This window comes from Chenopodium album, chromosome 17 (assembly GCF_948465745.1).
Source record: "Chenopodium album chromosome 17, dcCheAlbu1.1, whole genome shotgun sequence".
NCBI classification, from domain to species: domain Eukaryota; kingdom Viridiplantae; phylum Streptophyta; class Magnoliopsida; order Caryophyllales; family Amaranthaceae; genus Chenopodium; species Chenopodium album.
Window position 1 is genome coordinate 35,570,216 of NC_137850.1, and position 26,392 is coordinate 35,596,607.

Consider the following 26,392-nt stretch of genomic DNA (forward strand, 5'->3'; position numbering starts at 1 on the left):
TTGAGTGCCCTCTCTATCACCCAATTTGTGCTCACTTTTGCCTATTGTTTTGATTCATTGGTTTGGTTGGTGTTGATTCCCATTTCCCCCTAGTGCTTGTCTCCATAGTAGTTATCTAATCAAAACCCCCAATTTGTGACCGAACTAGATTGCAACCGTTTCATACTCTTGGTGTCCTTACCCATTCCCTATGGATACAATCTTATACTTACTCTAAACTTGTCTTAGGTTGGTTTAGGTATAGTAGAAATATTGTTTGGTTTTAAGGTGATTGTCCAACGACCGATTATTCCTCTATCAAGTTCCAACAGAAGTACCAGTCAACAATAATACAGAAATATTGTATCCAATCAAGGACTTTACACCTAAGTCTTGGAAGCATGCATCAAAGCTCACATCCAATTGATGCAATCATGAGCGATATCACCAAAGGAACCCAAACTAGATCTCAGCTTAGGAACTTCTGTGCATTCTATGCATTCCTATTCTCCATGGAACCTAAGAACTATGTTGAAGCTTTAACTGACGCTAATTGGATTAATGTTATGCAAGCAGAGTTAAATGAGTTTGAAAGAAATGAAGTTTGACATCTGGAACCTAGACCAGTTGATCAAAAGACAATTGAACTAAAATGGGTGTTCAGGAACAAACTAGATGAGCATGGTATTATTGTCAGGAACAAAGCAAGACTGATAGTACAAGATTTCAATCAACATGAAGGAATTGACTATGAATAAACATTTGTACCAGTAGCCAGGTTAAAGGCAGGGTTACCTAAAAGGTTGACATTCAACCCAAATGCCATGTCAGCAGGATTACTTGGTGTAGCAGGTCATAAGTGAAGAGGGTCCAATTTAAACTGATATGTGTTGAAGTTGGGACTATTATGAGTTAATTGAAAGGTGGGACTAATATGAGCAACTACTAAAAGGTGGGATTATTTATGTCAAATTTTTTTTATTTTTTTTATTTTTTTTATCTATAATGTAAAATACATGGCGGGAATTTACATATACTTTCACTGTCCATCCGTTCCTCAACCAAGCGCCATTTCCCAATTTCCCTCCTTCAAAACCCTAAATCCCGCCAATTTCTCCAATTCATCTTCAATATATTTCATCAATTGAACTCAACAAAACCCTAACACTCCATAAATTCTCTCAATTTCCTACATTTTGCCTCATTTCATTGACATTCATAGAATTCAAATTTAGGGTTTACAATCGGAAAATTACAGTATGAATTGCAAGATCAAAGATGAAGTCATAGAAACAATTCGGTCAGTAGTAGGGCAAGATTACGCTGAAATGGACATAATCAGAGCTCTTCACATGGCGAACAATGATGCAACAGGTGCAATTAACATTATTTTCGATACCCCCAGTTTCATTTCTCAAAGTCGGCAAAACCCTAGAATTAATTCGAGTCAGAGGGTGAAGATTCCCAGCTCAAATTTGATCACGATTGAGGATACAAATGAGGATTCTAAATCAAATGAGGAAGTAATTTGTAAGGAAATGGTTGTAGCTGATGTGCAGGAGAGGGAAAAGGCGATTACTTGTTCGAGTTCGAAGCCGGTAGGCGAAGAGTGGTGTTTTGTTGGGTATGGTGAGATTTCCGCAATGTCGACGAGTAAAGGGAGGAGGATTAAGATTGGAGATGAGGTTGATTTTGCGTTTTCTGTGAAGAACAAGCTGAATTCGAATTCGCCTTTACCAGGAAAGGTTTTTGGTAGAGGAAAACAGGCTGGGGCTTGTTCTGAGATTGTTAGATTTTCTACGAAGAGCGGCGGCGAGGTAGGTGTACTTAATTGTTTGGAAGTTTTTACTTGGTGAAGTTTGTATTGATATTGTTGTCTTCATTATAGAGTTTGATGTTGTTGTTTGTAGATTGGCCGGATTCCGAATGAGTGGTCAAGGTGTTTGTTGCCCCTTGTGAGAGATAAGAAGATTAAAATTGAGGGATTTTGTAAATATGCTCCTGAAAATTTGGGTATTATGGACACCATTGCGTTAAATGTGAGGTGAGTATTGGTTATGTTTGGAAAATAAAATGTTTTAGTTTTGATGTGTTTGTCTAATATCGAGTTATGTCATGATAAGCTTAATCAATGAGGATTGTTTCGATAGGATTTCGGGGAATTGATTGCAGGATAGTCGAATTTTAGTAGTTCAATGGGTTAGATTATGGGTATTAAGTACTTTTGTTGTTTATGTACTGCCTAAAATGTGTGCACTTTGCTTTCTATCCAGTGTCTACATAAACAGTTCAATGTTCCAGAAGCATCGTCAAAATTCATTAAAAGCAGCTGCTAATTCAAATGAGGAAACAGTTGTTCATCCTTTGCCAAATTTATTCAGGTTGCTTGGGATAGCTCCGTTTAAAAAGGTAGTTCAATGATTTCAACCTTCCTGCATTTGGAGTGGTTCATAGTGCATTACACTTTTAAATGCTTAGCAAATATGTTAACATTCAGCTTTCTCTTGCAATGTAGGCTGAGTTTACTCCTGATAATTTGTACACAAGGAAGCGGCCTTTGGATTCTACGGTATAGCTCATGTTTGCTAGGTGGCCAAATTTTGTGGTACACAACCTTGTGTTTAATTTGAAATTTGTATGAACAGGAATGTCTGCGCACCTCATTGTTGAATGCCAAGAATGTGAAGAACTTGACATCAGATGTAGATAATGCTGAAGGTGAGGAAGGTGTATCCGATGCTGATGTTGATAGCATTGTTGGAGTCGGAGACAGCTCTATGCTGGAGGTATCATGTTTTTCCACAATCTCTATTTCTGCCATCTAACTGATCTAACATCTAAGCTTGTATTAGTAGTCCACTAAACTTTCATGTAAAATATCACAGGAAATGGATCCGCCAAGCACCCTTCTTTGCAAACTCCGTCCCTATCAGAAGCAGGCACTTCATTGGATGGTCCAGTTGGAGAGGGGAAAAACCACTGATGAGGCTGCTTCTACTCTTCACCCATGTTGGGAAGCATATCGCCTGGCTGACAAGTATGTTTGGTTCGAATCTACTTTATTACAGAGAATTAGTATATAGGAGTCAGTAGTGTTTTGTGAAATAAGATATATATTTGAGCTGGAATCTTGTGCTCTGCAGGAGAGACCTTGTTGTCTACTTGAATTCATTTTCTGGTGAAGCAACTATGGAATTTCCGAGTACACTTCAAATGGCTAGGGGAGGAGTACGCCTCTTGTGCTATTAATGGATAAACACTAATCATTTTTACTATATAAATTCTCTATCTTGATTCTGGTTTGTGCTTTTAGATTCTGGCAGATGCAATGGGTCTTGGAAAGACAGTCATGACCATATCCCTTCTCTTGTCTAATTCAGAGAGAGTTGGATCACCTAGTAGCCAGTTGAGCCTTTCTTCCGGTGAAAGTACGGATCTCTGTATAGCCATTGATGCATCTCCTGATCCAATTAAGAAGGTTGCAAAGTTTCAGGGCATTGACAAGCAGATGAGAAATGAGAATGTTCTTATGGATGGTGGCAGTCTTATTGTCTGTCCTATGACACTCCTTAGCCAATGGAAGGTATTTGCTTATTAATGTTTTTTCAGATTCTTAAAGGTATCGGTCTTCATATTATGCAAATCACCAGGCTGTTGCTCACTTTTGTTTTTGACAGGCAGAGATAGAAACTCATGCTCTGCCTGGTTCCCTCTCTGTTTATGTTCATTATGGACAAGGTAGATCAAAGGATGCTAAACTCTTGGCTCAAAATGATGTTGTTCTCACTACCTATGGAGTTCTAGCTTCAGAATTTTCATCTGAGGTAGATTGGAGCTGCTATGATATTAGAGTTTTTGCCACATTGTCATTTACCTGATATTCTATACCTTCCTCTTTGGTACAGAATACTGAAGGCTGTGGTGCTCTTCATTCTATACGTTGGTTAAGAGTGGTGCTTGATGAGGCACACACAATTAAGTCCTCAAAAAGCCAAATTTCTGTGGCTGCTAATGCTTTAACAGCTTATTCTAGATGGTGTCTCACTGGCACTCCTATCCAGGTGACATCTCTTTTTTAATATATATGTAATTTCTTATTAATATATTGCCCTTTTGTTTTACCATTTTATTTAATATTATTTGTTTTAGTAATCAAATTTGGTTCATGTTAGCCGACCCCACTTTTGGGATTAAGGCTTTGATTGATTGATTGATTGATATATTTGTTTTAGTAATCCTGTCTGTGTAGTGTACCACCCTTTCTTTAATAGTATTTATCATATTTTTGTTTGGTTAAAATATCTAGAATATTTATTTAGTGCCTGCTAAATTATGGTGGTGGATTGTGGATAGACAGAGAAATAGTTAGAAACATTGTCAAGTGGATAAAAAGGGGTTGATGTGATGAAGAGAGGAAAGAGAAAGTATACTTGAAATAGAAACATGTTATGTTTTTGAGACAACCTAAAAGAGGGGTGAAATTAAGAATAGAGTTAGTATTTCTTGATTCTTTTTATCAACTCTGCAAGTGTTTTGGAATCACTCAAGGATTCTTTATATGGGTGTTCTAAAGTGTCAAAGATCTTGTTTTATGATTTTTTTTTGAACTTAAAGAATATTATGCCCAGAAGAAAATTGGTATCTGAAAGCTTAGTATTCTACTATATTTGTTGGTTTATCCAGGCAATTTTTTGGGTAATTTTGCTGCTTTATAATTCTTTGCAGATAGAGTGTAATGCACAATTGCATACCTTCAGCTGTTGTTTAATACTTTCTCTGCAGTTAGAATTTAATACATACCTCCTGTTGTGTAGTTCTTTATCTGCAGTTAGAATGTAATGCATACTATCTTCTGCTGTGTAATGCTTGGTTTAAATACTGCCCCTTACCTGTAGTATTTTGAATTCATCTACGAGAACTATACTTTGTTCAATTCATGATGATTTACATCTGCTTTTTTGGTTTTCAGAACAATCTCGAGGACATATTTAGTCTTCTTCGATTTTTAAAGGTGGAGCCATGGGGAAATTGGGCATGGTAATCTTCTGCTCCGTTTTTTTTTTTTCCATCTTGGGAAGATTGTTATATGAAAGATAGCAATTATTTGTTCACTAGTTTAGTAAAGTTTCTTAATGGAAGATTAAAACTTATGCCTGCATAACAAATTTCTTTTTTTCTTTATCTACGTTTCATATTATGTGCAACATTTACTAAAAATAGATGCTACACTTTATTTGCAACAAATGTTTTCTTTCCTTTTATTGGTTGTCATTTCTCTCTATCTCTTTCCTCATCACATGTTTTTTTATATTTCTCTCTCCATTTACCACTCACATACAAATTTTGTCTAGGAGTCCGTGTTGATGTTTTTGTTGCACATAATATGTAACGGAGGTAGTATAAGTTTGTATTATGAATTTATGAGCTTCTGACAATAGGCTTTTAAATATTAGTTGGTTTGGGCTGTATGGTTAACCAGTTTCTGTGATTCGGAGTGAATGTGATATGATACCTTGAAGTAGAATGGGGTGGAATCCTTAAATCCTATGCAGTTGTGGTGATCCATTAGTTCTAGTATCTAACACTAAGGAGATTTAAGTTTGGTTGTCCTTATTACATGTTTGTCAGTTGGAATGATTTTCAGGTCGTCTAATGAACCATTATCTTCTACAGGTGGAATAAACTCGTTCAAAAGCCATTTGACGAAGGTGATGAAAGAGGATTGAAACTAGTTCACTCCATTTTAAGGCCAATAATGCTACGAAGAACAAAGTACAGTGTTGATCGAGATGGAAGGTGAGCTAGTTAGACGAATATACGTATATCACCCCATTTTTGAGAGAAATGTGATGTCTGTTCAATTGTTTAGTTTAATTCGCCATTTTTCTGTTCATTCAGGCCTATTTTAGTCCTGCCTCCAGCCAATATCCAAGTGGTTTATTGTGAGCTGACAGAAGCTGAAAAGGACTTTTATGAGGCTTTGTTTAAAAAATCTAAGGTACTTTTCTTAGCATCGGTTTATTCTGAAGATTTTGTCTTGGCATACTCCATCTTGGTATATCTCATATCTCAAGTATATTGCAGGTGAAATTTGATCGATTTGTGGAGCAAGGGCGGGTTTTGCATAATTACGCTTCCATATTAGAACTACTGTTACGACTTCGGCAATGCTGTGACCATCCATTTCTTGTCATGAGGTGAGGATTTCTCATCTCTTTTTTAGTATCTCCATATGTGATTTTTGTTGACATACTACCTCAGTGGCTGGCCTTGTTGATAGCTTGATGCTGTTTGTGGTTGCATCATATTTTGCTTATACCTCATCTTGGTAACATGCATTACAGTGTAATAACAATGTTTTCTGAAGCTTTCCAATGATTTTATAGTTATAGCAGGACCTTTTCAATTAGAAACTTAGATTCTCTTAAGGTCTTCTACTTTAATTATCCTAATGTACTTTGGTTGATAGGAAAATTTGGGTGTCAAATAATTTTATTATGCCAGTTGCAGAATTTCCTCATAAAATCTGTTGCTTCATTGTATGTTCGATGCTGTGTTATTCATTTCTTATCATGTTCCATACCCTATTGCCCATACTTCTGTTTTTGTGGACATCGTTTCTGAAACTAGCTTAATGCGTGCAGTCGAGGTGATACACAAGATTATGCTGACCTGGATAAGCTTGCCAAACGATTTCTTAGAGGTGGTCGCGGTACTGCTGAAGGTGAAGCAAAAGTTGTGCCATCGAAAGCTTATATTCAAGAGGTTGTAGATGAGCTCAAGAATGGTGAGCAAGGAGAGTGTCCAATATGTCTTGAAGCTTTTGAAGATGCAGTGTTGACTCCTTGTGCTCATCGCTTATGTCGGGAGTGCCTTTTGGCTAGTTGGCGGAATTCTGCTTCGGGTTTATGTCCGGTCTGCAGGTATGTTCAAGTTTCTTCAGCAGCTTACCAAAGTTTATCCTGTTTCTCTTTTGTATTGTACTTCTCCTGGCTCCTCCTCCCTGTTTTATATTCATCCAGTGCAATATAATACTGCCACTCTTTTGATGTCCTTGCTTTTCTGCCCTCTAGACTTTCCTATTTGTTTGCGCTGTAAGATCAATATTTTTCAGGCTCAAAAGATTTGATGTTTTTTTTCAGGAAATCGGTGAACAAGCACGATCTCATCACAGCTCCAACTGACAGTAGATTTCAAATAGATGTCGAGAAAAATTGGGTTGAATCTACAAAAATTTCATCATTGTTGTGTGAATTGGAAAATCTACGATCTTCAGGATCCAAAAGCATTGTCTTTAGCCAATGGACTGCCTTTCTGGACCTGTTAGAGATTCCTCTTACTCGGTAATTTTCTTGATTCTGGTGGGGCTGTTAGGTTATTAGCTTTGGTATATGCATCGCATGATAGACTGTCCATAAACAAACTTGGTTTGAGACTTGTCGGTTTATCAGCGGTTTAATTTATCTCTTTGTTATCAACTACACTATTGAGTGCTTTTTCTGGAATACTTGTTGCCTATTTAAGTATTCATTAAAAACACTTATAGTACTTGCAGGATAACATTAAATCATGCAAAATAAAGTTCACTGTTATTAGGGCTGCCTGTTAATTTGTGTCACATTTTATATCTGCGCAGCTCTTGCATTGTCTAAACACAAGTACTGTTCAGATTTCAGATGGTAGAGAACTTGGCATGTTTTTTTTAATAGCTTGTCTTTAAGTGGAAAGGCTTGCTGAAAGACCTTGTCTATTGTGCTTGGATGTCGCTGCAATTTGATACGAAGGTGTTTACATCAACACCGTTTTCCAAATAATTTTTTATTTTATTTTATTGTGTATCTGAAGCTGTGTACTTATGATTGACTTTTATAATCTGATGTTGCTATCTTAAGTGATTGGATTTGTGTAATGTACATAGCTTTCTATGGATTGATATTTTTTTTGTACTCAGGAGTTACTTTGGCGTTTTTTTTTTGTACGCAGGAATAACATATCTTTTCTTCGCCTTGATGGAACCTTAAATCAACAGCAACGTGAGAGAGTATTAAAAAAGTTTTCTGAAGATAGTGATGTCATGGTTTGTCAAAATTTACTTTTGACTTTCTATTTATGCTCTTTACAACGCTCAACATTTTCTTAGTATAAATTGTTGTCTTCTAGGTGCTATTTTCTTATATTAAACTTGTATGTGGATAATAGGTTTTGCTCATGTCATTAAAGGCTGGCGGAGTGGGAATAAACCTAACAGCTGCTTCTAATGCTTTTGTCCTGGTAGGTGCTGAATCAGTATCTGTGTTTTGGTTGTTTGATGATTTTCTCGAACACAACAGTGATTATTTTTGTGTTATTGATACCTCTATATTTTCTTAGTTTCTGAATGTGCATTAATCTGAGAATACTATTGGATTTATATAATACTCCGTAGCAATTTTTAATCTGATTGGCAAATGCAATTCAGTAGTTGCTACTTGCTAGTTCACGTTACTATGCTTTTGGTGCCAATAGGCATTTTTTAACTTGTATATCCGTTAAATCTTTGATTCTACCTGGAAAAATGCATCTACATTAGCTGCTAGTGGGTTTTATTTTCCCTTTAATATTTATGTCAGTGAGTAGTTCTTTCTTTGCTCATCACATTTTATTTCTAATACATTTTATGAAACAGTGAAAGAACTTGGAGTTTTAAGAATTCTGTGTTTGATTAATATTATTATTTGCTTACTGCTAAGACATCATTTTTAGCGGAATAGTACAATTTATAATTGATTCTGATGTGCTGCCACGTGCATTTCATAAGCTGTTACTTACAAGACATGTCATCGTTTATATCACCGTGGAGATTATTTGAAGCTTGGATAAGTTGGATAAATTTGCTTTCATTTAGTCTTTTGCCTTATTTACCAACATGGTTTTCACATGAACATTTAGAAGTCAATTTATAATTGTACATGGTAAATCAACACTAGGGTTCAGTATATTGATCAGATTCTAGTTTGTTGGTTTTTTGTGATTATGAGGATAGTACAGGAAGGGAATAAGTTATCTTATAAATGTTTGGACTAGAAGCCTCTTTAATGTTTCGGAATGTATAATGTATGATTACACGGTAGGTCTAGTACTTGCATTATGGATTCTGCAACTTGCTGCAGCTACCTGACGCGAGAAAGCATTGAATATGAGAATATTTTCTATATATATAAAACTGAAACCACAAGTTCTGCTGGCTTTGTAAATTTGCATTTTCAATGTTACGAAAAATCATGGACAATGGCTGCTCGTGAAACTTGTGAATTTTGTTTGCTCTTGCATATTTTACTGGATTGTCCTTGCTGTATTCAGTCATGTGATCTACATCTTACTGTTGGTGTTGTGTATATAGGATCCATGGTGGAATCCGGCTGTTGAAGAACAAGCAGTCATGCGCATTCATCGGATTGGCCAAACTAAGCCTGTAACAATTAAAAGATTCATTATCAAGGTAATTTTTTTCATTTTGGACCTATTTTTTCCTTAAAACAAATGGGTTTTCCCACCATTCTACTGGCATTAGAAGTCATGTTTCATAAGCTGCCCATTTCCTATAGAGTCCTTTCTATGTTGTAACTACTAGAAAGTTTAATTATGGGATTTGCACTCCCAAGTGTTCTACAGGACCATTTACAGGGTTTGTTTATTGCTTTTACGTGGTCCAAACACTTTATCTTTGAATGTGCTATTCAACATGAACGTTGGTTTGACTTTCAGTATTTGGGTTGATTTTGAATGACCACTAACAATAAACTGCATCAGGGAACGGTGGAGGAAAGAATGGAGGCTGTACAGGCTAGAAAACAGAGGATGATTTCTGGTGCACTCACTGATCAAGAAGTCCGAAGTGCACGCATAGAGGAGTTGAAGATGCTTTTCACTTAGAGACAAAAGCAAGATTATGGAGTGGCTGCACATGCACTCAGTGCTCTTCAGGTTCCAGTTTTGGTGATCTTGTGTGGATGCACGAAACATGCCCCTAAATCTCATAACCTTGACTCTTTCTGGGTACCTTAAATTGGTGTTTTGGTCAGACATTGTTATCAGTGTAGGAAATTGAGGCTATAGTTCTAACTGACACCCGCAGGCGAGGGAATTTGTGCCGTTAATGGTTGTTCGATATTGGGGTCTGATTGTGGTTGTTCGATGTAAATTATATTGGCGGGGGAATTTGTGGTTTGTTTGGCGAGTCATAGGGAAGGCTTTTTGGAAGCTGATTTTTGTTGCATATGAGAATGAATCAGATCATTGCTTTAGTGGTTCGCACATATGATGTATATTTCTGATGTAAGATTATTAGAAGTCAATGAAATTCACTGTCATGTTTATTCTGTAATTTCTGCTCTTGCTATTTTTTCTTTTTCTTTTTAATTTTGTCAGAGTCCTTGATAGTTTATACAAATTCAAACTTGTAAAACAATTGCTAGGAAAATACTTAGTACTTGAAGTCATCACAAGCGTATGCTAGGATTTAGATCAGAACAGACTCACAGAGTATTCTAGAAAGGTACAGAAAAGGAAATTAGCTTAAGTAACCGATATTTGTATTGAAGATTAGTGTAATCAGCCATACAATCACCCTTCTTTCGAGAGGAAGAGAATCACAATATAATTTTTGCATACCCTCTTCACCAAGCAAACCTCTATTTAATACAAAATTCCTCATAACAAACTGACTTAGGGAAATAACAAACTAGGAATGAATTACAAAATTGCCTCCAAAGGCTAACAAACTCCATAACTGCTTATTCCAGCTCATCCATCAAGTTGATGCTGAGGCTGATTTAGCTTTCCTGTAGTATATGTAAATTGTATAGCAGGCCTGTACCGATTATTGGGCTGGTTCCTTGCAGCGTATACAAATGTAAACATCAATCCGAATAACCCTAAAACTGTAAAAAAATCTGGAAGAATACTCCTAAACTCTAAAACTATGCATTAACACTTGATAGTATACTACTTACTAACAACTATGATTGGACATTTAATTCCTCCAACTAAGATGAAAGCTGTATATAGCGAATGAACTCCAGAACATCCTTCATACAATGACTGCCCATAAGTATGGTGATTGACTTCAATTGGCTCACCAAACAGTCCGGTAAACTTGACTTGTCATCCCAAAAAAAATCAGTGGCTGCTGCCATATCAACAGTGAGTTTGAGGGTATCATTTTCAAAGATTTTTCCTTCAATTATTAGGCCATTGAACGCCATGATAACCTTAGGATGTAAGGTAATATCACTTGCAAACTTGAATAGATTCAGCGATTCCAAAATCGATAACAAGGGGCATAAGATTTTTACTTCCAGCAAATTGAATGACTTGCTCAAGACCTTAATCAGAATATCCAGTTTTGCATTCAAAATGAATTGGCACAAGTTCGGTGCATCGATAGTGATATTTGTTGGCCGACCTTGCAATGAAATATATACATCCTCAAGGCTGGTGCTTGCAAAATTAAGTTCCATATTGACGTCTTTCACCTCATCAAAATCATGAACACAAAGAAAATTTAACGACTCGCAATTTTTGAGTAATTTTTCCAAAATACCAAATTGTGAAAGAAAAATGTCTACTTCAAGGTTAAGTAGATACGGCAAAGAAATTGCTGCAGCATCATTCATTAGCAAACTAAGATCAAAGTTGTATAGTCCCAAACTCATTGAAGTCAAAGTATTGCTGTTAAACATTCTTGTTGGAAGCTTTAATCGTGCGGGCCCCAAGTCAATTAACTGTATGACTTTAACTCCTTTTGGCATTAAAATTCCAAAATAATCATCAAGGTAATTATCATCATTTGATGAACTTAAAACAAACCCAAAACTCTACATCCAGAAATTCATCATAAAAGAATTGAACAATATGTAATCCCTTCCAAAAAATTTTCCAACGCTTTGACAAAACTTCAGTTCGCACCGCTTCTTTAATGGGAATACGGCTCAAGATAAAATACAGCAAATCTTCTGGCAATTCGCTCAATCGGTTACGACCTTCCTCCATTGATGTACTTTCCAGCAACTTACTCAATTGATTACCACCTTCCTCCATTGATGTACTTTCCAGCAACTTACTCAATTGATTACCACCTTCCTCCATTGATGTACTTTCCAGCAACTTACTCAATTGATTACCACCTTCCTCCATTGATGTACTTTCCGGCAAAAGAACAGGATGCATTGTTGCTATTAAAGACTGCAGTTTTGATGGCCTCGACTCAACCGATTTAATGGGTTTCAAACTTTTAAATCCCTTTGAAATTCAAAAGGTGAATCAATCATCAAGATTCAAAGAATTGTGTTGAGCAAAAGAACAAGACCCAAACTTTCAAAATGCTGAATTGCTGAGTTTATATAGTGCGAGAAGTTTAAGTCGGTACTAGGATTTTGAATTTTGATTTTGAATTCTGACCGTTTGCTAAACCAAGATTTGTTTTATAAGTCTAAACCACGGTTTTTTAATTACTTACAAGTATTATTTTATTATTTAAAGGGTTCAAGCTTTCAAGGGTCATTCGTCTTAAAAAAAAGTCTAAGTGGTCAAGGCGTTTTTTTTTTTTTTTTTGTTTTGGTTTACTTGCGAGTTTTTTTGTTTAAATTTATGGGTTATTAGTTTTTAAAATTTATGGGTTGTTAGGGCCTGTTCTGATTGAATGAAATGAGCTAAATTAAAGTGAATTGAACTGAATTTATTTGAGCTGAACTAAACTGAACTGAATATTTTATAAGAGAAAAAAATTAAGATAAGAATTGAACTGAACTGAACTGAACTTATTAGAGCTGAACTAAACTGAACTGAACTGAAAATAAGCTGAAGAGAACAAACCCTAGTTTTTTTTTTTTTTTTTTTTTTTTATAAAGTTTTAATTTTTAATTTTTTACAACCTTGCTGTAATTATTGGTTTAATAATATCTATCGTACGAAGTATTATTTAAAGATAAAGAGAAATATAGAAAGAAAGAGCTTTTTGGGTGATAAATTGCTTGTTTCTAAAATGCCCTTCTCAATTTGCAAAATTACCTCTCTTATTTACAATTAAAAATAAAAAATTATTTAGCTCTCCCTTGAAAGAAAGGGTTTCCCTCCTTTGCAAGAAAAGCCGTTCTCCGTTTGCCGACTTGGACGCCTGATCTCCGGCAATATGGCCGAGGAACTTGCTTCAAAATGCTCTGCTCTTTGTTTAGAGGACGATGAGGGAGACTTATTTGACCTTGGATGCATAGAGGAACCTGAGACAAAAAATACCCTAGAATTGCTATTGGTAGGGAAATTAATCACCGAACGCTCGTACAATGTTGAGGCCTTTAAAAGAACAATGATGAAGGTTTGGAATCCGGCACACGAATTGGTGATTAAAGCAATTGGCCTTAATCTGTTTGCTTTCCAATTCTTTCACTGGAAGGACAACGAGAAAATTTTGAGTGGTGGGCCATGGTGCTGGGATTGTTGGAAGTTCTTGATATAAAATAAGAGAGTTGGGGAAAAACAAAAGAGAGGGAAAAAACAAATGAAAGGGGAAAATCCCACATTGGTTGGGGGAAAAGGTTTTTCCTAGTTTTTATATTGTAGTGTCTTAGCACTACTTAGTTGAGTGAGTGGGAGGTAAGTGTTACTCCACACACACACGCGCGCGCGCCGAGCCGGGTCGGGCTCGAGCCTCGGGACTTGGGTCTTGGGGAATGCGATGCGCGGGTGTGGGTCCTTGTTATCTTTTTGGAGAAATTTTATTTCCTTTTCTTTGTTAAACAAAATATTCCTTTTTGTCTTTTGGGATTATTCTTTTCCGACTGTTGGGGTTACGGAATTAAATCAGTCATTAATCCCTTGATTGTAGCTGCTGATTCAATTCCTTGTCTATTGCTTCTGTTGTTGACTGGCTTAATAAATCTGGTCGTTTTCTTAGCCAGATTCTTTCCTCGTTTTATGCTTCTTGTCTCCCTTCTATTGCCTATATATACTTGTTGCTTTTCCCAGTCAAAAATACAATAACACAATCACTCTTCTCTCTTCTCTAAAGTTATCTAAACACGAGTTCTTTCTGTTCTGTTTTCTGGGCAAGTATTCTGAGTTCCAGTCGGGTTTGTGAGTTCACATAAACTCCGACGCCGTGCTTATCCTGGAGGGCGACCGCTTCTAGTCTACTGCACCGGGAGGTAGCGCGGAATCGTCTTTTAGGTCAGTGGTTCTCCACGACGCGGCTATTGTAACTTTGGTTCACGCATCAAGAGATAAGTAATTTCTGTTTATTGCTTAGTAGTATAACAGGGAGAACCTATTGCTCGTGCTTAAGGAAATCAGGGGAGATGAACAACCAGAACAGGTCATGCTTGACCACTCGCCGTTCTGGATTAGGGTGTGTAAACTCCCTTTCAATTGCAGATCGAATGAAAGTATTAAAGCCCTAACACCCGGACTTGGCGAATTCATGGAAATATAAAAATTTACTTGCGAGTTTTTTTGTTTAAATTTATGGGTTATTAGTTTTTAAAATTTATGGGTTGTTAGTTTTTTTTTTTTTTTTTTTTTTTTTTTTTTTTTTTTTTTTTTTTTTTTTTTAAAGTTTTAATTTTTAATTTTTTACAACCTTGCTGTAATTATTGGTTTAATTATATCTATAGTACGAAGTATTATTTAAAGATAAAGAGAAATATAAAAAGAAAGGGCTTTTTGGGTGATAAATTTGCTTTTTCCTAAAATGCCCTTCTCAATTTGCCAAATTACCTCTCTTATCTACAATTAAAAATTAAAAATTATTTATTTAAAAACATTACCTATCATAACTACCCTATGATAACTACTCCATTCCTTCCCATAAACCTCCTTCTAAATGTGCTCATTTATGGTATTTTTTATTCTTCTTTCTTTCTCATACTTTTAGTAAATATTTTATCTGTATTATTAGTTTCATAACTCCTAATACACATGTTTTGTTTTTTGTTTTTTTTTTTTTTTTTTTTTTTTGAGATGATTTTAGGTTGATGTTAGGCGTTGCTTAATTTCTTTCTCTTTTTTTTCTTTTGTAATTTCCTTTTAATTTCTTATACGACACACGTATATCGTGCACCTTTTAGCTTGTATAATTAAATCCCTGTTCTATTCACCTTATTTTCACTTATTTCAGAAAAAATAAATTCATATAAGTTCAGATCAGGGTTAATAACTTCAGTTAAATTCAGATAAGATAAGTTCAGATCAGGGTTAATAACTTCAGTTAAGTTCAGATAAGATAAGTTCAGATCAGGGTTAATAACTTCAGTTAAGTTTAGATAAGATAACTCTAGGAAAAATAAGTTCAGATAAGGTGTGATAAGGGTTAATCAGGGCTACCAAAATTCAATTTATAACTAAAATAAGTTCTAATAAGGGCTAATAAATTCAGATTAGTAAAAATTAGGTGAATAGAACGCAAGTATAATCTTTTTAATTATTCATTTATATTTTATACATGAGTAAGTCTTGTGCACAACGGGTGTACATTAATTTTATTGTAAAACGGCCAGTTTGAGCGTAACTTTAACTGTTGGTAATTTTAACCACTTAAAGGGTAATTTTTAATTTGTCGTTGGTTTGAATTTTATTTTAATGTGTAATTTCTTATGGATACGTGATATATATATATATATATATATATATATATATATATATATATATATATATATATATATATATATATATATATATATTGATTAAATATTTAATAATGGTAATTTAATATTCGGATTTTCACCATATACCCCTGAGTAATTTTTTTATTCACCAAATACCCACAAAAATGTCACCAAATTCCCTTAATGACTAACAACTGCTAAATCTGTTTGTCATAGGGGTTAATTATGTGGCACTAGAGCTGTCAAAAGGTGAGCCGACCCGAAAAATTTACCGAAATCCGATTATTAACCAACCCGTTTGAACTTGGAAAAATGGTGACCCGAACCCGATATGACCCGACCTGAAATCAACCCTAGCCCCGAGATAACCCGAGTATTGAGACCCCAAACCCGAACATGAACCGGCCTAATAGAGTTGACCCGACCTGAATATAACCCGTAAATTATTGACCTGAACCGAGATTGACGTGTTTTAACTCGTCAAGACCCAAATTTAACCCAACCTAATTCAACCTGACCTAGTACTAACCCAACTTAAATTCAACTCGATCTATTACTAATGCGACCCGAAATCAACTCGACTTGTTATTGACTCGACCCAAATTCAACTCAACTTGTTATGAACCCGAACTGAAATCAACTCGACTAGTACCCGATCATGACCTAACTTGTTTGGACCCGAGAAAGTGGTGACCTAAACTAGAGCTGTTAAAAGCTGACTTGAACTAAAACTAACCCTAAGCCTGAGTTAACCCGATTCAGGCGACCCATTCCCGATATGACCCGACCAGAACAAACCCTAAGCCTGAGTTAATCCGAGTATTTGAGACCAGAATCCGAACATTATATGACATTTTTTACACTAAAGAGCTTATATAGTTAATTTCTAAACTAAGCCTATTTCCACTTACCTGAAATTATCTAAACTTATTAACTCGAGTGTAAACTAATCAGAAATTATTTCTTAAAATGAGTGGAACCAATGAAAAATGAATATAAGAATAGGGTCTTAACTTATCTTCCAAAAATATTAATTAAACCTATCTTATTGGAATTAATAGAACTTATTATATCTTATCTTAAATTTACATGAACTCATTAGTTGGAATTTGAATTTATATGAAATTATCAATCCTAAAATAAGTGAAAAAAATGTAATAAATGAAGTAATTTATAATGATTAAACGTAAAAGTCAATACATGAACTGTTAATAAACTAACCTAAAAAATGTACCCGAACCCAATATGACCCGATTTGAAATCAACCCGAGACCCAAATTAACCCAATATTTGAAACCCAAACCCGAACATGACCCGACCTGATTATAACCCGCAAATTATTGACTTGAACTGAATCCGACTAGAATCCTAAAATGACCCTAACTCGTTTTAACCCGTTAAATTAAAAACCCGAATTAAACTTGACTTATTCATCTGACCCAAATGTAACCCGATCTGCTATAGACCTAACCTAAAGTTGACCCAGACCCGACTTAAACCCGAATTAGTCTTGATATTGGAAGCAACAGCAAGAACGATATTGGAGAAAGTTTATGGTGGCTCTGAATGTTATGATTCTTATTCCTTAAGTTACAGCCTCTGTACATATATATACTCCTAGGAAGTAATCCCTAAAATGATCCGACCTAGTGACTTAGCTATTACAGCTGCATTATAAGACAACTAACATTACAGGACAAGCAAAGTAGATATTACACCTAGGAAGGATAATACATATCTTCATATTTCTTCATTACTCCCCCTCAAACTAGGAATGGTCAGACATAATTCCTAGTTGGAGAATGATGGCTGTTTCTGAGCTATGTTCATAGGCTTCGTTAAGATGTCAGCTGGTTGCTGTGATGATTGAACATACTCAGGTTGTATTTCTCCAGCGGTAACTTTCTCTCGAAAAAAGTGACAATCGAGTTCAACATGCTTTGTTCTTTCATGTTGAACTGGATATGCTGCAATTGACAGGGCCGCTTTGTTATCTACCTTCAAGATTGCAACACCTATTTTCTTCATGCCCAAGTCTTTGAGCAAGTGTTTGAGCCAAGTAACTTCACAAGTTGCTAGAGCCATAGCCCTATACTCTGCTTCTACTGATGGTTTTGCTACATGTTTTTTTGGATTTCCATGGCAATGGTGATGCTCCCAGAAGTATACAGTAACCCGTGGTTGATCTTCTAGTGATAGGATAGCCTCCCCAATCATTATCTGTGTATGCAGTCAGAATTGCAGCTGATTTAGAAGCTAGAAGTATGCCTTGACCAGGAGCTAGCTTTGGATATCTTAGAATTCTCTTTGCTGCTTATATATGCACTGAAGTAGGATGTTGCATGAATTGGCTCAGTTTGTTCACTGCATAGGTGATATCAGGCCTTATAAGCCCTAGTATAGGTATATCGATCGACCAATGAGTCTCTAATACTCAATTGCATTGGGCATTAAATCACCAGTTTCTGTTGTGAACTTCAAGTGAGGATCTATAGGGATATTTACTGGTTTGGCTTTCTGCATACCAAACTCTTTAATGAGATCCAGAGTGTATTTCTTCTGGGAGAGAAAGACGCCTTGTTCATATCTGTTCACTTCTATTCCCAAGAAATATCTTACATTTCCCAGATCTTTCATGTGAAACAGGGAGGCCATGAATTACTTTACCTCTATAAGGAGTGACTTATCATTTCCAGCCAGTAGTAGATCATCAACATACACCAGAACCACAACAAATGATTGTTCATGTTGTTTGGTGAATAGGGAGTAGTCGGCTTTGGATTGAGTGAACCCAAACTGTTTTAAGGCAGTGTGATAGTTTTGAGAACCATTGCCTTGGAGCTTGTTTTAGACCATATATGGTTTTCTTGAGCTTGCAAACTTTGTGATGTTGAATTGCCTTTTGCTATGAAGAATTCACTTGAACTATGCTTCTCCAATCAGTATATCCAGCAGGCATGGTCATGTACACATCTTCCTCCAAATCACCATGAAAGAAAGCATTTTTTACATCCATTTACCATACTACCCAGTTCTCAATAGCTGCTACTGCCAACAAAGATCTTATTGTACTCATTTTTGCCACCGGAGCAAAGGTCTCATCATAATCAATCCCATACCTTTGTCTACACCCCAACACAACTAGTCTTGCCTTGTGTCTTTCTATGGTCCCATATGGGTTGAGTTTTGTTTTATACAACCATTTGCTACCTATTTCTCTCTTTCCTGCTGGGAGGTCAGTGACATCCCAAGTGCCATTCTCTAGAGAAGATATCTCTTCATTCATAGCTATTACCCACTTTTCTTCTTTCACAGCATCTCTAAAAATGAGTGGGGTCACTTTGATTAACAACTTGAGTCAAAAATGCTGCAAATTGAGGTTTTATTCTGGCTGAATTTGAGGTGGAGACACAGGTGGCATGAGCCCTTTTCTGCCCCATATCATAATATGTGGTCCAAGTCTCCAAGATGGAGCTTTTCTTGCTCTAGTTGATCTTCTCAGATCAATTTGGACAGGTTATGGTTCATCACCTGCTTGATCTGTAGTCTGATCACACATCTCAGTCTGTCCTGTTCCCAGAGTTGGAGTGTCATTGTCATCTGCATCTGCTTCTAGCTGGTGCTCTGCAACTGTTTCATTTGGATCTTCCACATTTGCACCATTTCCATCTTCATTTTATTCTACTTCCTCTTCTTCTGAACTAAGTGCATCCGAGGGAAACTGCACTGGCATTGGAGTCACACAGTTCTGGGTTGATTTCCCCTTACTATAAGGGAATATTTTTTCATAGAACTTAACATCTCTGGACACAAACAGTTGTTGATTCATAAGATTCAACAACTTGTATCCCTTTTGATTATGAGCATACCCTAGAAACACACAAGGAACACCTCTGGCAGCAAACTTATCTTTATTCAAGGTTGGGTTATTGTAGGCCATGGCAAGGCACCTAAACACTTTCATATGAGAATAAACAAGTTTCTCACCAAATATTTTTTCATATGGTGATTTGTTTTTATCAATTATGTTTGGAATACTATTGATGATGTATGTTACTGTTAACACATAATCACCCCAAAATTGTAGAGGCAGACCTGCTTGAAATCTCAAGGCTCTTGCCATTTCAAGAATATTTCTATGTTTTCTCTCCACTCTTCCATTTTGTTATGGTCTATCCACACATGATGTTTGATGAACTACCCCAAGATCATTGAAGTATTTCCTGCATTTTTCATCATCAAATTCTAAAGCATTATCAGACCTTGCTACCTTTACAGTTGCTTGGAATTGAGTTTGAGCAAACTGTATAAATGCCCAATAGCAGTGTAAGCTTCTGATTTCAATTTCAGCAATTGAACCCATGTGGCTTTAGAACAGTCATCAACTTTTGTCAGGAAATACCTGTAAATTCCCTTTATATTCACCCCGTAGGGACCCCATATATCAATATGTATCATTTCAAACAAATTTTGAGCATGAGAATTACTAACAGGGAATGGTAACTTTGTAAATTTAGCCATAAGATCTAACATACAGCATCATCAACAAATTTAGAGTTAGATACACAACCAGTTTTCACAATTTTGCTCATAGGAGCATGTCCTAGCCTATTATGCCATAAACTGCATAATTCTAGACTAGAATTATTACAGACAGAGTTGTTTGCATCTCCAAGCATCTCCTTCTCATCTACACTTTTCTTCAGCTGCTTATTCTTGTCACCATTCTCCAAGTAGAACAGCTCACCTCCAGCTCTACTTGTTGCTCTTACTTTCTGAGTTGCACAGTCCCGAATAATGCACAATTTAGAGCAGAATTCAACTTCACAGTCATTGTCTTTCATCAGTCTTCCCACTGACATCAGGTTATGCTTGAATTCAGGCATACACAACTAACACATTCAATAATTTCAAGCCATTTTTCAACACAATGTAACCTCTACAGGTTATAGCTGCAGTATTACCAGTTGGCAGATTTATTTTAGCTTTACCATTCATAGGTGTACATGAGTTTAAGAGTTTAGCATCACAAATCATATGATGTGTTGCTCTTGAATCAATTATCCACTCATTCTTAGAACTACAGACATTATAGTAAGTCTAGACATCTACTTTTGGCCTTCTGTCCCGATAGGAAGTGCAATGACGATAAATAAAACCATCTTCGTGTTGGATCAACGTGAAGAATACTTATGGATAAGCCGTTAAGGTATCATACCGGGGAGATGTCTGATGCTGATGAATTACGCAGAAGATTTGCAAAAGGTTTTAAAGAGCATATTAGAAAAAGAACCATTACTAATATGGATCAAGCTCCTAAACAGTAAACAGGACTGATTCTAACTTCCTAGTCTTTCAATAATTTCATTTTTAGGAAAACTTTTTACTACTTTATTTGTTCTTCATCCGGATTTAATCTCTGTTCTATGCTTATTTTATTTACTAGCAGGGCCGGCTACTAGGGGGAGCTCATTGAGTGATCGCTCAGGGCCCCCCTTTTGTAGGGCCCCCTTTGTTTTTTTTTTTATATATTTTTTTAAAAAAAAACTATTCTTTGATAAATTATTGAAATGTAGTACTAATGACAAGTATAACTACTTCTTTTTAATCTAAAAATGAATCAAAAGATTAATTTAGTTAGCTTAAGTGATTTTTTTGGGTTCAAATGGAGGAAATGAAGAAGCACTAAAGCAGGGGTTTAGTTTATTTGCTTTATTTTCTTTTTGTTTTGTATTTTTAGATTTTCATTTTCTCTTTTATATGAGCTTTCATTTTCCTTTTTTCTTTTCTACTTTCTCTTTTAGTTTATTTCTTTGCTTTAATTACCTAAATTCTACTTCGTATTATGTTAGCTTTAATTACTGAACTTCTCTTCTTTATTAATTTTTTTTTATTTATTGGTTTTAAATTCTTGACATTTTAAATAACATGAGGTATTGGAAATATAGCTTGTGAGGGTTTGATTGATGAATTTGCTTTAAATAAAATGCTCGGAGGATCGATTATAATCAATAATTTTGGTGAACTTTATAATATAAAAAATTATAAAATACATTCTCATAATTTAGGGGCCTTTTTTATGATTTTGCTCCGGGCCCCTAAAATGTCCAAGACGGCACTGTTTACTAGTATTATCTTTGTAAGATTATTGCATTTTTGGTTCTTTTCTCTCTGAATCGATTTGCGTCAAAATTTGGGCAACTTGATCTAAATAAATTCTAGTCCCTCTATTATTGAATTTTAATTTGTCAGTTCATGAGATTGGTATAATGTGAATAAGTAGGAGAGTTAAAATATAAACAATCCTCGGCAATTAGGCTCTAGCGCCAGTTTAGGACCCTTCGCTAGGGATTACCCTGATTAGCATAGCATCCAAACGTGGCTTTTTCGGACCTATTTTTGAAGTAATACTTTTGAGGCTCAATCTCCACAAAGTACCCCTCAGGTTGCATTTCCGGTCTTTTATCGCTTCCATTTAGACAGCTTAAACTTACCGGGCTTACGCCCAGGGTCCTTACTTGAGCTGAGCTTTAGGAGAATACTTTAAAGCTAAAGCTCCATCTCTCAATAATGGGCGTTACTTCACGTCCTTTCAAACGGGCGTATACACGGCGTTAAAGCTCTCTTCTTTTTCCCTCAGATGTCCAAACGAATCTGTACTTAAGTGAGATTTTGAGACGAGCGGGGCCGCAGCATACATGCTGTTGTTGGAAGCGTAGGAGAGTTAAAATATAAACAACAATAATTTGATGTTGGAAGAGTAAAAGGTGCTCTTCAACACTAAAAAAAATTAAAGCTAATATCAGGTGCTCTTCATGGAAATTATTAGAAAGTATTGAATCTGTGCCCTTCTCTTGACTTCTTGAGTATAAGGTTTGAGGGATGATAGCTGCAAAACATCTGTTGGATCATCGGCCAGTTTTCACCCCGGCCCAGGCAGTACTGAGAGAAATATAAACAGTAATCTGTTGGAAGAATAGGGGAGTTAAAATATACTGAGAGAAATATAAACAGTAATCTGATGTTGGAAGAATAGGAGAGTTAAAATATACTGAGAGAAAATATAAACAGAAATCAGATTTGCCACCAATGTTATGTAACTTTATACACAACATTTTTAAATAACATCTTTGCCAATTGATTCAAAACTAGCGAGGGAAGGACTGATAGCATGCTCAACACCTTTTCTCAATGAAGTGATGAACAACATACCAATTGTATGCAGCCTTTTTCCTAATTAGTGTTCATGGTGGCGAGGCTGTTGAGTGCAGGAAATTTTGGAAACACGTGAGAAAGAAAAGCAGCACATTTGGTCTTTTAGGACACCGGAAGAATCAGCTGTTAAATGGCAACAGTGGTACGGATAATCAGCATGTGCTACTTGGACATATGAGATAACCAAACTTATTGACTTCAATAGGAACACCTTAGCAATAGAACAAGGGAAGCGTTTTTACCATACATCACATGAATGATTATCTCCAAAAATGAATTGCAAAAATGAATTTCAATCTTATATAATAGAGTACATAGAATACACTGTACAATCTACCTAATTATATTTTCTGTTTTAATGCCATTGTAAATAGGCTATCAATGAAAGAATTTAGTACTTCTGAGGGATAATATACATGTTTGTACTCTAGGACTATGATCATGGAATTGGCATCCATATTAGCTTCAATGAACATATTGAAAAAAAGAAAACAGATTATGTATATTTAGCCAAGTAACTTGATAATGATTTCCAAGTACTGTTTGCCACTGAAGACAGCCTCAAAGAATCAGAAAGACGATCCAAGGATTGCACGGCATTAGAATCCAGAACTATCTGTCTGGTTGCTGCAAAGACTCCAATTACCATAATCAACGAGAAAACAAATGCAAGGATGAGATTTATCCAAAAAATGCAACTTCTTTTGGATGGTTTAAACGTCATGTTGAAGAAGATGACAGGCAGGATAAAATCGAGGGGCACGAAGCCAAATGCCCCGATGAGTGCATTCACATCGCCAAAAATGGAAGCAAGCCGGCTATGGTAGTGGCTATCATCACGGAAATGGACCTTGAGATTACTCTTGATGTCACATTGCGGAGGGAAAATGGTTTACATGTTGGATCAACAAACAATTTCTCCAGAAGTATGTTAGCTGGTTGCAAGTACACCTGTTTGAAGCAAGAAAGTAATTACTTTAAGATGATAACGAACTAAGGCTAATACGATCATGACTTTATAAGAGAGATGTAAAGTAATTACCCCAGAAACAGCGGATACTTGTAGGATAATGAAGCTGATTGTGGTGATAATAAACCATTTAGGCAGCAAAACATTGCCATTTTTGTCAACGAAATTGTCGATTAAAAAGCTGTTAGTGCCATTGCCAAAGGCCCAATACCCTGAGGCTGCAACACTGAAGAAAGTTAAGATCACCACTGTATAACAAAGACTTAGCCCCTTGAACATCTTCCCCTTCACTGGTGCTGCTATCGTTGCCTGTAAAATGTAAAATCTTTGGTTAGAAAAATGTACTTACAGACATTACAGTCGTTGTGTCTTTGTTTCAAATATAGAAGAGGAACAAACCTGAATTTCGGGGATGATTCCATTCCCAAATGACGCAGCAATCATGGTGATTGCTGTGAAAGATCCAAATATCTTGTTTTCAGTACTTCCAACTATTGAGTAGTCTTTTGGTTCAGGCGACGAAATCCCTGAAAACAAATTATAATTTATTAACCACTAATGCTAGGATCAAATCCTCAGATTTTTAGAGCAAATACTAGTATAAAGTTGAACTATAGGATGATTATTAATGTACCTATGTAAATGGCACCAGCTGCAGCAAATGCACTGTAGGCGAGGCATAAAACTAGGGAGACTAGGTTAATGTGTCGTAACGAGTGGAACGAAGGTACTTGAGCCACCAAAAGTACTGCACCTCCATACATCATCACAAATTGATAGACTTCCATTTCGCCGTTTGGCCATATCAGAGAGTAAATTGTCTGCAGATAGGCAAAACTAACAGCATTAGTTCTCTGAACTCTGAGGTAGTAGTATACTAATATATCAGTGTTTTACAAGCACGCTAAAAATAAAGTGAAGAGAACAAGGCCATAGTAATATGGAATAGCAATAACCTTCATGCATTGTCCACCAAGTATGATCAAGCCAACCACAGAGCCATAGCATACAGCAAGCTGGAGCGGCCCCACGAAATATCGACCCCATGCCTTTCCTGTTATAGTACTTGGTACATTAGATTACATAACAAAACCTCATCACCTGAAATGTCTCAGAAAATGTTGATACAGAGGAAATAAACAGAGTATTACACTAGGTTGATCTACTTCCTTCACATACTTAAAAACTTTGTCAAATTCATAGTTATTGTTCAAAGGCCATATTTACACATTTCTTCTTAATTTATTACTGTCATTATTTACGGAGTAGCTTTATAATATTATATGCTAGTAATATATACTTCCTTTGTTCTACAAATATTGCAACAAAGATGAAATTACGCATCCCAAAACACATTTTATACACTAAATATCTATAATTATGTAAGAAAAATTATAAAAAGTTTATACTAAGAACAAGTCAAGATAGGAATGCTGTTATGAAAATAAAATTGGATGGCCTACTTCAGTTACTTTTCAACGCGAAAATATAATTTGCTAGATCCACTAATAGTCTATATCATATTTTTCTAGATCCGCCACTAGTCTATATCAAACAGTCATCAATATTAAACAGATTAATTATTAATATCGAATCTGTTAGTGGACCAATTCAACCAAAAGCTTAAACTGATGGTTGAGGCCCAAGAATATGTTTTATACTCTATCACGCCCCCTCATACGAGAGCCCGTTTGGGCTAGAAGTGTGGATGCAACATGGGCCCTCCTCATACCCAACGCTTAATATTCCACTTGGAAGTGGGGGTGGATGAGATTCGAACCCGTGACCTCTGTGTCACGCTGGCTCTGATACCATGTTAGTGGACCAATTCAACCAAAAGCTTAAGCTGATGGTTGAGGCCCAAGAATATGCCAGATATCAGGAAATTTCAGGTGTAGGGGAGTTAGTCTTACCAAGAATATGCTCAGCAATATCTTGAAATCGAAGAAATCGGAGACCTTTAGATGCATAATGCTCCAGAACCATAGATAACAAATTGTAAGTGTAAAAAGTTACAAGAGCTCCAATAATAAGATACATCATTCCTTTGTTCCTTCCAAGTAAACAAACAGCATAAGGCAAGTTTAGAAGAGGTGGAGCTACTATTGATGTTGTTAAATGGTATCCACAGTGTAGCCATGTTCCTGTAACAACATGAAAAAAATGTTAATCAGAATATCAATTACATATCGACCTGTCAAAACTGACTCATATTTGATTACTCGATAATAACAATGACTCGATGACAAAACAAAGATGATAGAGTTGTAATTACCATGAGATTGCATATCATAGAGAGTAGCATCAACATCATCAATTTCTTTGTTGGGAAGAAGAGGAACTACTAAAGATTCTGCTTCTTTACATGTTCTTGTTGTTGGAACACTCTCACTGCCCATTTTTTATTTTTATTTTTATTTTTTATTTTTTATTTTTAATATTTATTTTTTATTTTTTTCTCTCAATTTTTTTTCAGATGATTTTATCTTTGTTCTTTCACACTTTTCTTGTAATGGGAACCCATCTTTTTTTGGCTTTGCTTTTATATGAGTTTGTAGTTATTTGGACGCAATGATAAGTAGTCATTAAGTCA

General features: G+C 35.8%; 1 protein-coding gene and 1 pseudogene across 2 annotated transcripts; one reads left to right on the forward strand and one right to left on the reverse strand.

Moving 5' to 3' along the window:
* Positions 1–848: 848 nt before the first annotated feature.
* Positions 849–10,342, forward strand: LOC145587855 (DNA repair protein RAD5A-like). The gene is made up of 20 exons (XM_081644529.1): positions 849–1,796; positions 1,890–2,023; positions 2,253–2,388; positions 2,495–2,548; positions 2,625–2,765; positions 2,865–3,016; positions 3,123–3,207; positions 3,293–3,562; positions 3,657–3,803; positions 3,885–4,040; positions 4,949–5,016; positions 5,653–5,775; positions 5,878–5,977; positions 6,064–6,176; positions 6,624–6,902; positions 7,122–7,322; positions 7,963–8,056; positions 8,179–8,250; positions 9,359–9,457; positions 9,769–10,342. The coding sequence occupies exons 1-20, from the start codon at positions 1,239–1,241 to the stop codon at positions 9,889–9,891; spliced, it is 3,105 nt and encodes a 1,034-aa protein (XP_081500655.1). The 5' UTR covers positions 849–1,238; the 3' UTR covers positions 9,892–10,342.
* Positions 10,343–23,106: 12,764 nt separating this feature from the next.
* Positions 23,107–26,392, reverse strand: LOC145587856 (GABA transporter 1-like; annotated as a pseudogene). The gene is made up of 7 exons (XR_014101453.1): positions 26,075–26,392; positions 25,713–25,943; positions 24,756–24,853; positions 24,434–24,620; positions 24,199–24,326; positions 23,872–24,108; positions 23,107–23,780 (listed from the first exon to the last, which is right to left on the reverse strand). The product of XR_014101453.1 is annotated as a GABA transporter 1-like (transcript).